At 44.8% G+C, this 14,833-nt stretch overlaps 1 protein-coding gene across 1 annotated transcript in view; it reads left to right on the top strand.

The window, feature by feature from the left end:
- The window catches only part of MAOB (monoamine oxidase B), a 70,015-nt gene that overhangs the window by 43,477 nt on the left and 11,705 nt on the right, over positions 1–14,833 (top strand). The window contains exons 5-9 of the mRNA XM_042975057.1: positions 2,529–2,670; positions 4,265–4,414; positions 5,451–5,610; positions 11,297–11,393; positions 12,439–12,492. Coding sequence (XP_042830991.1) covers positions 2,529–2,670; positions 4,265–4,414; positions 5,451–5,610; positions 11,297–11,393; positions 12,439–12,492 — 603 coding nt within the window. The remainder of the gene's footprint in view (positions 1–2,528; positions 2,671–4,264; positions 4,415–5,450; positions 5,611–11,296; positions 11,394–12,438; positions 12,493–14,833) is intronic.

Raw genomic sequence — 14,833 nt, 5'->3', positions numbered from 1 at the left:
CACCAACCGCGAGATCATGACCTGAGCCGAAATCAACAGTCAGACCCTCCACCGACTGAGCCACCCAGGCGCCCCTCAAGTAATATTTCAAACTAATGTCGGGGTGTTTGCTTTACACACATGCCACCAATTGCCTTTGCAAAGAAAGCCTGGGTCAACAATCGCCATCCCTTCGGTTATCATGAGGAATCTTAGGAAACTAACTTTAAGCCGCTTCAACATAGATTATTGTACTAGTTTCAGGCTAATGGGACTGTCAGCTCATTATAAAGCATTTCGAGGCCTTAAAAGCATGAGGTTTGAAGCAGGTACGATCTGGTGTGAAGTCGTACCGTTTGGTGCACCTTGTAAGACATATTTACTAGCCTCTCTGAGACGCGGTTTTCAGGCTTGTAACCTGGGAGCAAACTGCTGTCTTATAGAGTTGTTACGACATTTCAGTGCAACAGGTTTGAAAACCAGGGAGTAGGGGGGGTGCCTGGGTGGCTCCGTCAGGTGAGCATTCGGCTCAAGTCACGATCTCACAGTTCATGGGTTTGAACCTCACATCGGTTCTTGGGATTGTCTCCCTCTGTCCACCCACTGTCAACGCTACCAGGTGCCAAGCTCTGCCTCAGATATAAGCAGAGTAACATCATGCACGCTTTCCGTCAAAGCCAAAAGGGGGATTGATTCTTATTAAAGATGTCTCAGAGTACACATCTGTACTAGTGAATTTTAGGAAGTGTTAGATAGGGGCACCTGGGTGGCTCAGTCGGTTGAGCGTCCGACTTCAGCTCAGGTCACGATCTCGCAGTTCACGAGTTCGAGCCGCGCATCGGGCTCTGTGCTGACACAGCTCAGAGCCTGGAGCCTGCTTCGGATTCTGTGTCTCCCTCTCTCTCTGCACCTCCACCCCTCCCCACCCCCGCCTCGCTTATGCTCTGTCTCTCTCTCTCTCTCTCTCTCTCTCTCGCTCTCAAAAATAAATACACACTTAAAAAATTTTCAAAGAAGAAAGTGTTAGCCATAACTGAGTCGTTGGAGTTACATGAGATCCTTCACTTTCTTGTTGGCCTCCAGATACGATATATCCTTCCGCTATTGAACTGCCAGCCCCAAGCAAAAGTTCACCTCTCTATGCTCTGTTAATTGCTTTTTCCCCTTATCCATCTTTTGAGCTTATCTTCCATGAGACACTAAAATAACTGAATAAATAATCACGACTATTTCTGTGGTTGGGACAGCACCCTAGCATATCCTTTGCACATTCTTGGTAATTTTAAAATAATGTTTAACTGATAACTGTTCATGCATTCAGTCATCCAACAAGTAATTGTTGAGTGCTTACTATGCGCCAGACACTGTTTTATTAAGATTCCTGTTCCCATTGATTGATATTATAATGGGGGACACATTATGATGTCAATAGAACACAGTGAAATTTAATTTAAGACAGCAAAAAGGGTTCTAAAGACACCATACAATGGTAAAGTGATAGAGAATGCCAGGGTTCTGGGTATGTGGGAGCTGGTGTTCGTCTTCATGGACCCAGAAGAGTTCATCTTTCTGAGGAGACATTAGAAGAAGTAGAGAGGGGGGACACATGAGTGGCTCAGTCAGTTGAGCATCCAACTCTTGATTTCAGCCCAAGTCATGATCCCAGGGTCATGGGATTGAGCCCCCAAGTCAGGCTCTTCACTGAGTGTGGAACCTGCTTAAGATTCTCATTCTCTCTCTCTCTCTCTCTCTCTCTCTCTCTCTCTCTCTCTCTGTCTCTCAACAAATGTTAAAAAAGAAGAAGAGAGGGTACAGAACAAGGTAGAAAAAGGAGGCCTGGGCTAGGTCACTTAGGGCTTTGCAGGCAAAGGGGAAAGATCCAAATTCTATTCTGGTTTTGATAGGATGCCATTGTGAAGGGTTTAAAACAGGAGAAGGACATGGCTTGATTTACACTACAGAAGGAACACCACAGTGGGGAGTGGGTAAAAAGCTTCTGGCTTTGAGTGCCGTGAATGAACACCAGGTAATGATGAGTGGAGGCAGAGAGACCAGTCTAGAAGAAATAATTACAGTACTCCTGGCAAGAGAGGATGCTAAATTGGTAGTGGTGAAGGTGGAGTGGTGTAGCGAGAGACAACGTGACTTCCTGATTGAGTGGATTGGGGGGCGAGTGATGGAAAGAGAGAAATCAGGGTTGCTTTCTAGAGCGTTGGCCTTAGCAGCTGGGTGAATGATGTTGCCTTTCACTGAGATGGGGACCACGGGAAGAGGAGCTGGTATATGGAGAGAAATCATGACAGCACCCCAAATGGAATACAAGCTGAGTCTCAGTAAGCCGTTTGGGGTAAGGGGAAAATCAATCTCATTCCCCCAAGCTCTCTGATGTCGTGTTTTATAATACTGGACTCTAGTGACGATTTCTAGTGACGACACAGCCAAACTGCGCTACAGTTAGCCAAGTAAGTTTATTGCCTGAATAATTTCCAGGGTATGAAGAAGATGCCCTCCCACGTTTGCTCACTGTGCTCTTGTTTCTTCCTGAGCAGATCTGCCAAGCAGCTTGCCACTCTCTTTGTGAACCTGTGTGTCACTGCGGAGACCCACGAGGTCTCTGCTCTCTGGTTCCTGTGGTATGTGAAGCAGTGTGGGGGCACGACCAGGATCATCTCAACAACCAATGGAGGGCAGGTACCCATCCATTCCCCCACCATTCCAGCAGAAAACCGCCACGCCTAAATAAAAGAGTGGTATCATGAATGGATGGTATTCACGATGGATGAAGCAGGAGGCAGGCTCGTGGACGTTGGAACTTCACGATGGCAGCTCCGAGTGGCTTTGGTTAAGGGACAGCCTGTTCAGTACACAGCGTGAGAGCCCAGCAGCCAATGTGGTTTTAAGTTTAGGCTTACGTCTCTAACATACTTTTGCAGTCAGAAATGCACTTTCAATCGCAAACACACATACCACACAAAATTCATTCACTCATGCCTTCATTCATTCATTCATTCATTCATTCATTCCTTGCTTCCTGAGCCCCAGCATTGTGTGAAGCCCTGTGCCAGGCCCAGTAGGAAGTGAATTAGAGATCTTACATAATCTGCTTGGTGGTCAATTTCCTTCTTTCCCCTTCCTCATTCTCCCCCCCCGCCCCCCGCCGCTTCCCCTCCTCCCCCTCCTTCTTCTCTGAGTCCATTTCCTCTATCGCTTTGTCCTTCTCCTTTTCCTTCGTCTCAGACCCATTTGAAATAATCTTTTAAAAACTCAACTGAACCGCAAACCATAAGACACTCTTAGACGCAGAGAACAAACTGAGGGTTGCTGGAGGGGCTGTGGGTGGGGGGATGGGCTAAATGGGTGAGGGGTATTGAGGAGGGCACTTGTTGGGATGAGCACTGGGTGTTGTATGTCAGTGATGAGTCACTCAATGCTACTCCCGACTGAGATCATTATTACACTCTATGTTAACTAACTTGGATTTAGATAAAATTTTAAACAAATGACTGAACTGAAAATTTAGGAGAAAGCAGTCAGCTCAACCGTGCGCACAGCCACGCAGAACATTCAGAAGCAACAGGCACCTGACCCAGGATGAGATCGGTAGCCTGCAACAGAGAGTCAGGTGGCCTGGGGGTAGCTGGGCCAGGGAGGTTCTCAGCCTGAGAAGCAAGGAAGGGAAAAACAGGCTTAAGTGTGCTCAGGCAAGCAGTGGCCCAGCTGCGACTGGAACTTCACCAGACCTGGCCACCCAACCGAAGGATGCAGGTGGGACACGAGGCAGGGGCAGCGGCCGGGCAGGTGGGTACATGGGGGCCAGGCTGAGGATGTCCAGCAGAGGGTGAAGCCTGGGAATCCACAAAAAACAGTCACCTTGTTAGAAGGCCTGTAATTTTGTCCAAAGCCAGCAATCACTAGTTAGAAAACAATGACCAAAGACGCTGTTGGCAGGGGGCGCCTGGGTGGCTCAGTCAGTTGAGTGTCTGACTTCAGCTCAGGTCATGATGTCGCGGTTCATGAGTTGGAGCCTGCTTCTGATTCTGTGTCTCCCTCTCTCTCTGCCCCTCCCCTGCTCGTGCATGAGCTCTCTCTCCCTCTCTCTCTCTCTGTCTCTCTCTCAAAAATAAATAAACATTTAAAAAAATTGTTTAAAGAAGACACTATTGGCAACAGCAAAATGCAACCTTTCGTGTGTTGCATAGAGATGTATGAGAAAATCTAGCAACTTAATAATTGAAACCCATTCCTATATTTCCTGCCCATCTCTTGAGTCCCCTTTTCTCTGCAGGAGAGGAAATTTGTGGGCGGATCTGGTCAAGTGAGTGAGCGGATAATGGACCTCCTTGGGGACCAAGTGAAGCTGGAGAGGCCTGTGACCCACATTGACCAGACAGGAGAAAATGTCCTTGTGGAGACCCTAAACCAGGAGGTGTATGAGGTAACCAAGAGCCCTAAACTATGGGAAGTGGCCAGAGTCCCATTGATAACCAAAGCTTAAATAAAGCCAAGAATATTCCAGACTTTACAGACATTCCCTTTGCCAAAAGGGTGTGAAAGAAGGGAAAAGAGAACCAGAATATCGGAGGAGAGGGCAGAGTTACAAAATCATATTCAACCCTCTGTATTGGGCTCCTATGTAAGTAGATACCAAAGAAAATATTTATTTAATAAATATCAAGCACCTTCTATGTGTCTGGCATTATTCTAGGAACTGGGAACAGAACAGGGAACAAAAATAAAATTCTCTGCCCTCATGTGGCTTACATTCTAGTGAAGAAGAAAGGGCATAATATGTGGTTAAGATACAAAGTATGGCACATAGTGGTAAGTACTGTGGCAAAAAATCAATCAGCAAGGAGAAGAAGGTGTGTCAGAAGGTAGGGTGAGGGGGTTGGTCATGCAATTTTAAATAAGGTCATAAGATGATACAAAATGAGAGGTTGCGCCATGTGGCTCTCTGAGGAAAGAGTGTTCCGAGTAGACGGAACAGCCAGTGCAAAGGCCCTGAGGTGGAAGCGAGCCTGGCATGATGAAGGAACAGCAAGCGGTCAAGTGGCAGAATCAAAGGAGTGAGGGGAAGATTAATAGGAGATCAGAGCTGTAACAGGAGTTCATTTCACGCATGGCCTTGGAGGTGAGTGTGGGGGACTTGGCTTTGACTCCAGGTGTGATGGAAAGTCATTGGAAGGTTCCAACTAGAGAACAATAAGGGCTAATTTTGGTTTTAACATGATTCTTCCAGTTTTTCTGTTAAGCAGACACTCGAGGGACACCTGGCTGGCTCAGTCAGTGGAGCGTGCGACTCTTGATCTCGGGGCTGTGGGTTCGAGCCCCATGTCAGGTGTAGAGATTACTTAAATCCTTTGGGGGGAAAAAAAGAGAAGATACTCAAAGGGAGCCAAGGGTAAAATAAAGGAGAAACATTAGGAAAAAAAAAACCCCACGAACTCTGTTTAACCACGTTTTTCTTTCAGGCTAAGTATGTGATTAGTGCTATTCCTCCTATTCTGGGCATGAAGATCCATTTCAATCCCCCTCTGCCCATGATGAGAAACCAGCTGATCACTCGCGTCCCTTTGGGATCAGTCATCAAATGCATAGTTTATTATAAAGAGCCCTTCTGGAGGAAAAAGGGTGAGTATTATCAGGAAAAGGTCCGGGAAACTTGGTGCAAAGACATGTATTTGCACGTAACTGGTTTTATTAGAATGCTGGGTATAAAACATTAGTCCAGGTTCTGAGTACAATTCTATCAAATAAAACATATTGGCGCAAACTCATGGAATTCACGTCCCTTGGAATATGACTCTTCTTATAATTTAATATGTAAAGTTTTGCTTTATCCTGCCACAAAATCTTGTGAAAATAGTTATTACTGGGGCACCTGGGTGGCTCAGTCAGTTGAGTGTCTGACTTTCGATTTCAGCTCAAGTCATGATCCCAGGGTCATGGGGTCGAGCCCCGCATCAGGCTCCATACTGATCGTGGAGCCTGCTTGGGATTCTCACTCTCCCTCTGCCACCTCTCCCCCATGCCCTCTGTCTCTCTAAAATAAAAAAGAAAAGAAAAGAAGTAGCTATTACTTTCTAATACAGTTTTTTAAAGTATGAGTTTATAGAGCCATTCACCAAAATAAGATTCTGAAAATTTCCAGGCAGCCTCTCACTTGTGTTGAGATTCCACTATATTAAATTAAGGCAATTTGAGCGTCTGACTTGGCTCAGGCCATGATCTCGTGGTTCGTGAGATCGAGCCCCACATCGGGCTCTGCCCTGACAGCATGGAGCCTGCTTGAGATTCTGTCTGCCTCTCTCTCTGCCCCTCCTTCATTCACGTTCTCCCCTCCTTTGTCTCAAAATAAATAAGCATTTTTTTTAAAATAAAAAATTACAGAAGTGAATCTGTAAAACTTAAAAGTAAAATTTACAAAAACAATAAAAATGTCCCTCTCCTATGGTATGTGTCCTGGCATGTCCTCCCCTTAAGGAACAACTACTAAAACTTGAAGTTGTTTATCTTTAGAAATGTAGCATATGCACAGGTAATACTTTAATTTTTTTTAATGTTTATTTTTGAGAGAGAGAGAGAGGACACAGAGTGTGAGCAGCGGAGGGGTAGAGAGAGAGGGAGACACAGAATCCGAAGCAGGCTCCAGGCTCTGAGCTGTCAGCACAGAGGCCGATGTGGGGCTCGAACTCTCGAACGGCAAGATCATGAACTGAGCCGAAGTCGGCTGCTTAACTGACTGAGCCACCCAGGTGCCCCGATAATACTTTAAATGTATGTGTACACATATGTATTAAAATATATATATATATATATACACTTCATAAATAAATAAGTATATATATACTTTAAATATATATTAAATAATATGTAACATTTACATGCAAATATAATTTTAAATAAACATGTTCTATATTTTTCCAAAAACATTTATTTTAAAAAATTTTTTTTTTAACATTTAATTATTATTGAAAGACAGAGAGAGTCAGAACGTGAGCAGGGGAGGGGCAGAGGGAGAGGGAGACACAGAATCCGAAGCAGGTTCCAGCCTCTGAGCTGTCAGCACAGAGCCCGACACGGGGCTCGAACTCACAGACCGCGAGATCATGACCTGAGCCGAAGTTGGACGCTTAACTGACTGAGCCACCCAGGCACCCCTCAAAAACATTTCTTTTAAAAACGAGATATATACTAAACAAGATATTTGCTTTTTTTCGGTTAACAATACACCATAGACATTTCTCCGCATCAGTGCATTTAAATCTACCTCATTTTGAGAACAATCTGAGGGTTGATCAGGGTGGGGGGGAGGGAAATACGGATGATGGGCATTGAGGAGGGCACTTGTTGGGATGAGCACTGGGTGTTGTATGTAAGTGATGAATCACGGGACTCTACCCCCGAAGCCAAGAGCACACTGTCTACACTGTATGTTAGCCAACTTGACAATAAATTCTATTTAAAGTTAAAAAATAACATAAAAATCAATCAATCTACCTCATTTCAACAACTGAATAAACAGTGTTTCGTTGTACAGCTCCATCAGAATTTACCGCATAGGTCTGCTCTTGATAAGCATGTCAAGTGTTTCCAAGTTTTTGCTATTACCCAACTATGCTGCAGTAAAATGCATTCTTCAGATAGCTCCGCAAATCTGTATAGGACCACTGCCTTTTGATAAATTTGTCAAAGTGGCATTTTGAAGTCGATTGACATGGGTAGATGTTTGAAAATTTTGTTAGGGTTCCTGTCCTTGCCCACTAATCAATCACATTTTCAACATTTTGGTGGTCAATAGAGGAAAATATCCCATTTATCTAGAATTTGTAAGTTTTATTTATTTATTTATTTGGTGCAAAAAAAGGTGATTTTAGTAAAGCACAGGGACAGGACCCATGGGCAGAAAGAGCTGCCTAGAATTTGTAAGTTTTAATCATTAAGAAGGTCTTGAGGCTAGGGTAACTACCTGGATGGCTCAGTTGGTTAAGCATCCGACTTCGGCTCAGGTCATGATCTCATGGCTTGTGGTTTCGAGCTCCGTGTCAGGCTCTATGCTGACAGCTCAGAGCCTGGAACCTGCTTCGTATTCTGTGTCCCCTTCTCTCTCTGCCCCTCCCCCACTCGTGCTCTGTCTCTGTCTCTCAAAAATAAATAAATGTTAAAAATTTTTTTAAAGAAGGTTGAGGCTATATTAAATTATTTTGTAAATTACCTATTTATCCTTTGCCTATTCAGCTGTTTTCTTTTTAAAAAAAAATTTTTTTTTAACGTTTATTTATTTTTGAGAAAGGGAGAGACAGCATGAATGGGGGAGGGTCAGAGAGAGGGGGGGAGACACAGAACCTGAAACAGGGTCCAGGCTCTGAGCTGTCAGCACAGAGCCTGATGCGGGGCTCGAACTCCCGGACCGCGAGATCATGACCTGAGCCGAAGTCGGATGCTTAACCGACTGAGCCACCCAGGCGCCCCTATTCAGCTGTTTTCTGTATATGTTGCAGATTGTCTTTAAAATTTGTTTATGATGGTTTCAGCCTACTGAACTCCCGTATATACGTGGGGCTTTTCTGGATTAACCCTTTCCCCTGTCTTTGTCGCTGGGCTCCAGATTTTGTTTGTAGCCCAATACATAAAAAAAACGTAAACATTGATGACCAGTGTATATGTTTATTCCTAAGTTATGGACATGGACCTCTGGAAAATGCATTGTTATAATTATAAAATATACAAAAGTAGACTTTTTTGAAAAGGTGGATTAAAAAGCAAGAATTTCGAACAACTTCCCCCGCTATCTAGGCGCGCAATCTATGTGTGCACATCCCAGTTTGGAGAGCACATATTTATATTATCCAATCCTGTGAAGTGCCTGTACTGGTTTTCTTTAATGTTTATTTATTTATTTTTTAGAGAGAGAGAGAGAGAGAGAGAGAGCATGCAAGCAGGGGTGGGGCAGAAAGAGAAGGAGAGAGAGAATCCCAAGCAGGCTCCGCGATATCGCTGCAGAGCCCAACGCGGGGCTCGATCCCACACACTGTGGCATCACGACCTGAGCCAAAATCAAGAGTCAGAGGCTTCGCCAACTGAGCCACCCAGGCACCCCAGTGCTGTACTGTTTGGATGACTGTGGCTTTATAATATGTTTGGCATCTGATAGGACATTCTTCCTTATTTTTCCTTCAGTTGTGTCTTTGGTGAACTTCAGTTATTCTTTCAGAGGAGGGTGATCGTTTTCTCTAAACTTCTCCCTCCACACCCCCACACTCAAAAAATCCCATTAAATTATTTTAGCCTGCATATTCCTCTTTTTCACCTCCGATGACTGTCATATCTTCTCCTTTCTCCCTGAGAATGTTACTTACCTCTTTCAGAGAGATGTCTTCTACTCGCTGAATCATTGTCTTGTCTTCCCCAAGAGTTCCTTCTTTGTCCTGGCATATACGGGACTCTTCTCTCTGCCCCTTGTTCCTTCACTTGCGCCCAGTGTGCCTGCATGGCTCAGAGGCCAGCATTGCTCTGGGAAGAGGTGTCTAAAGAACCACTCCATCCAAAAAGCAGGGCCTCCATTCGGGACAGCTGGTGTCCTTCACAAGCTCTCTGTCCAGTCCAGCTGACCCACACACCATCAGTGTGCACTCTTTCTTTTCTCTGGCTCTCTTTTTTTTTTTATTTTGAGAGAGAGGGAGAGAGCGAGAATTCCGAGCAGGCTCCGCACTGTCAGCACAGAGCCCGATTCAGGGCTGGAACCCACGAACCGCGAGATCCTGACCTGAGTCGAAATCAAGAGTTGGACGCTTAACTGACTGAGCCACCCGGGCGCCCCTCTTTCTTTTCTCTTATCACATCCTGTCCTGTTTGTCTTTTCTTTCTTGTCGTCTTATAATGGAGGATTCGTTGGCTATTTCTCTTGGATCCTTAAATCTTCTGGAGTTCTTGGATGGACTTAAGACATTTCTTCTTCCCATACTTCAGCTTTTCTCAACATTTTTCCTGTCCCTGCACCCTGGAGCGGTAGGCAAGCACTGCCCCGTGCAGTGGCTGACTGAGACTTTGATTCTCATGGGTGCACAGCCGGGGGAACGTGGAAGGAGAGAGAGAGAGAAGCAGGTGTAGGTACAAAAAAGCCTTCAGGTATGTCTGCTCACACACAGGTTGAGGGCGGTGTATACCCTCAGGGTCCGTTCTCTGTTTTTTCTTTCTCCTTTTCAAACACTCTCATTGCATTTTCTGCACAACATTTGTTTCAGATCCACCTTAAGTTCGTTCAAACAACCTCAGATTTGCCAGGAAATGATGGGGGGGACTGAGAGAAGCGCTTTTGCCCGGAATGAGCAGATGTTTCGCAAGTTGTTCTGGAGATCGTGTAGCAAATGAGGGTTTGGGACTCTGTGCCCTGTCTCCAGAAAATCAACAACAGTTGGCTTAGTCTAAGTGGCTTCCCCTAAAATGTGAACATTCAGTCCCTTCTATTTTACAATTGACTAGTGTTGTTTTTTTGTTTTTTTTTTTTTTTACACATCTTCGGGTTTATCTGATTTTTTTTTTAATTTTTTTTTTAACGTTTATTTATTTTTCAGACAGAGAGAGACAGAGCATGAACGGGGGAGGGTCAGAGAGAGAGGGAGACACAGAATCTGAAACAGGCTCCAGGCTCTGAGCTGTCAGCACAGAGCCCGACGCGGGGCTCGAACTCACGGACCGTGAGACCATGACCTGGGCTGAAGTCGGCCGCTCAACCGACTGAGCCACCCAGGCGCCCCAGGGTTTATCTGATTTCTTATGAAAGAGGAAATGGGACAGGACCCAGTCTTAGCATGAAAATAAGATTTTATTGAATTGTGGCCTGGAGTCATTCATAACATCACATTGCTTTATTCTGTGCAGAGAGGTGTCTACAGTTTGATTTTTCACAAAATGTTGGCTACTTACCCCTCCTTTTGACATCAGTTTGGTCTGCCTTCATTATTGAGAGTGTAACATCTTATATTTGGCCTTTGGGCTTCTTTTTTTATTTTTCTATTTTTATTTACAAAAATGTTTTTAAGTTTATTCATTTATTTTGAGAGAGAGAGAGAGAGAGAGAGCGCAAGCGGGGATGGGGCAGAGAGAGAAGGAAAGAGAATGGACGCAGGGCTCGAACAAACGAACCGTGAGATCATGACCTTCGCCAAAACCCAACAGGTCAGGTGCTTAACCAACGGAGCCACCCAGGCACCCTGGCCTTTGGGCTTCTTACGTTGAAAATGTATGCTTTGCAGTAACTGTTCTGGGTAGTTTGACAGAGTGATGACTATCTTTTTCCGTTTTGCGCTTCTCCAAGATTACTGTGGAACCATGATTATTGAAGGAGAGGAAGCTCCAATTGCCTACACGTTGGATGATACCAAACCTGATGGCAACTATGCCGCCATAATGGGGTAAGGCATGCTTATGGTGGTGTGGATGCCATTCGGTGTTGCCAAAATATCCCCAGGCTCTTCATAAATGTGCCCCAAACATTGTTAAATAATTTTTTACCCAATGGCACTATTCTCCAAATCCGGCAGTAGAAAAATTCTTAATGCTTTTAGAAAAAAATAATAATGTGTTCCAATGGATAGATATTTAGAAAAGAAGTAGAATACTAAAAATATTTTAAAGTTTGTTATATCCATTTTCTGCTTCGTATTTAGTGCTGGGGAGTAGCTATATTTTGGTGGCCTATCTTTTATGAAAGCATAATATGAAGATGATGTGGGGTGTTTTACTAAAAGGGCTTCTTGTGGATGCCGTATGGGCATCCATGGTACTTAGGTGGGATGCTGAGATTTTCCAAGTCCTGCTAGAGAGGATCTGAGGCCGGCCCAGCCCTCTGCTTGGCAGGGAAAAGCGGCACAGATTGGGGATGTCTTAGTGGTCAGAACCAGTCCAGATTGGTGATTACCTGAAGCAGCCGAAACTGACATGGGCCCTGAGATATATACAAATTTATTTCCAAGAGAAGCACGAGCGACAACAGGGAAATCAAAGCCAGTTGTTAAGTTGAAGGCGATTATAGAGCTACAAATGGAGGCAGATTTTCCGAGTCTGGGCACTAGGGAGACACCATCATGGGGACAGAATCAAAGAGCAAGGGCTGGATGAAGTTGAAAAAGCTCCAACCTTAGATGAGCATTTGAGACCCAAGGGCTCATTCTTGTTGGCCATCAGCCACGTGGGGGAGGTAGGTAATCATAGTCATTATCTTAGGCAGAAATTATGGCCATCATCTGTGTTTAGTCCCTCACATCCCAGAAGCTAGAAGGTGCTTGTCAATGTCAAGGATGCAGCACGTAAATAGTAAAACATTGAACAAGATAAATTAGTATAGAATGTGTTTCTTCTGGTCAACTTTTCGATTGCACTCGAGGCACATGTGTGGCTGTAGAAATGAGGCCAGGATGAAAGCAGCCATTAATTTCCCCCCTTATTTGTATGTTTTAGATTTATCCTTGCCCACAAAGCCAGGAAACTGGCACGTCTTACCAAAGATGAAAGGTAAGAAAAAAAATCACTCTTCTTTCTTTCTTCCCTCCCCCCCTTCCTTCTCCCTCCCTCCTTTCCTTTCTTCTTTCCTTCTTTTCCGCCTACTCGCCTGCCTTTCCATTTTACTACACTTTATAACGTAAAGACCGCCTAATAATATGTGTGCCGCCAATGCGACGGGGGAGCTATGTTAAATATGAGGGTCTTTGTGTAAAGGCCCCGTGCCAATAACTAAAGAACCAAGTATTCAGATGATCACTTGGTGAGTTTATTGTACATAAGATACCATGCAAGGAGCTATCTTGAATACAGAAATGGACATAACCCAGGGGCAGGAAATGTACTTGGGAAGGAGACAACCAGGTAAACTAAATGACTGCATGGCAGGGCAATCTGCTGTGTCGTTGCATGAGTGATGTGTGACAGTTACAGATGAGAGATACAGAGGGACGAGTTTTTCTGGAGGCCGCAGTTTCTTCCAGCAGTTAGTGTTCACCCCCGCCAATTATTTATTCCCACACCACCACTGATGCGGATTTCCCAACTAAGAGCCTCTGAATTGCATTCCTTCCCTGCCTGTTATCACCATCCTCCGGGACTATGGCCACCACTGTGCTTGGCCGGGGGTATGGAGGTCTGATGGGGCCACGCACCTAAAAAAAAATTGCCACTGGAATATTAAGATCCAAGAAGGTAGGAGGTTTCATCTGGCCCGTTCACTGCTGGATCTCCAGTGCCTGGAACAGTGCCTCCAACAACTCTTTTCCCAGTTTATCTTTTGACCATGTTTATGGTTTATTTGTTTGATGCTATAATAAAATTTTAACTTCCTATGAAGTTCAATTTATCAATGCTTAAAATCATTGCTTCCGAATGGTCTTGTATACATTGAAAAGATTTTTTAAAAATTTTTAATGTTTGCTTTTGAGAGCGATAGAGAGACAGAGCGCGAACGGGGGAGGGGCACAGAGACGGAGACAGAATCCAAAGCAGGCTCCAGGCTCTGAGCCGTCAGCACAGAACCCGACCTGGGGCTTGAACTCCTGAACCGTGAGATCATGACCTGAGCCAAAGTCAGATGCTCAACCAACTGAGCCACCCAGGTGCCCCTAGAAAAAACTTCTTTTAAAAATGTTTATTTATTTTGAGAGAGGAAGAGAGGGTGCCTGGGGGAGGGGCAGTGAGAGAATCCGAAGCACGGATTGACAGCGTAAAGCCCGATGTGGGGCTCGAACTCACAAACCATGAGATCATGACCTGAGCCAAAATCAAGAGTCAGGCACTTAACCAACTGAGCCACCTAGGTGCCCCAGAAACGATTTTTCTATTCCAAGATTATCATAAAAATCGCTCATTTTCCAATTACTTTTTCATTTTCATCTATTATGTTGAAGCTCTTTCGTCCTCCTAAATATATTTTGGTGTAAGAAGTCGCAGGGGACTTGAACTTGGTTTCAATCGTGGGTAGCTCTTTGTCCCAGTACCATCATACTGAATAATCTGTCTTTCTCGTAGGTTGTCATGCTACTTTTGAAAGTCATTGCCTGACTCTAAATCATTTGTAAGATTCCCTTCAGCGTTCTATAAAAATCAGACTTGAAATAACTATAATATCATTCCTTAACTGACTAATGCTAACTGTTGGCTAATGTCCAATTCCCCCATGAAACTAAATTTCTTAAGAGCTACCATTTATTGGGGCGCCTGGGTGGCTCAGGTCGGTTAAGCGTCTGACTTTGGCTCTGGTCATGAGCTCACGGTTCGTGAGCTTGAGCCCCACGTCGGGCTCCATGCTGACAGCTCAGACCTGGAGCCGCCTTCTTTTCTGTGTCTCCCTGTCTCTCTGCCCCTCCCACACGCGGGCTGTGTCTCTGTCTCTCTCTCAAAAATAAAATCAACCTTAAGAGCCACCATTTATTGAACACCTGTTATGTCCCAGTTACTGGGCGGGGACCTTTATGTGCTTCACATCAGTGGTCCTCAAACTTGAGAATCTCCTGGAAGGCTTGGGAAAACCCAGCTCTGCCACTGTTGTTTCTGAACCAGCAGGTCTGGGGTGGGGCCTGAGAATTCGCATTTCTTTTTTTTTTTTTTTTTTTTTTTTTTTTTTTTTTATTAACATTTTTTATTTATTTTTGGGACAGAGAGAGATAGAGCATGAACGGGGGAGGGGCAGAGAGAGAGGGAGACACAGAATCGGAAACAGGCTCCAGGCTCCGAGCCATCAGCCCAGAGCCCGACGCGGGGCTCGAACTCACGGACCGCGAGATCGTGACCTGGCTGAAGTCGGACGCTTAACCGACTGCGCCACCCAGGCGCCCCGAGAATTCGCATTTCTAAGTTCCCAGGGTGA

Source organism: Panthera tigris, chromosome X (assembly GCF_018350195.1).
Source record: "Panthera tigris isolate Pti1 chromosome X, P.tigris_Pti1_mat1.1, whole genome shotgun sequence".
NCBI classification, from domain to species: domain Eukaryota; kingdom Metazoa; phylum Chordata; class Mammalia; order Carnivora; family Felidae; genus Panthera; species Panthera tigris.
This window is presented reverse-complemented; position numbering and strand designations above follow the sequence as displayed.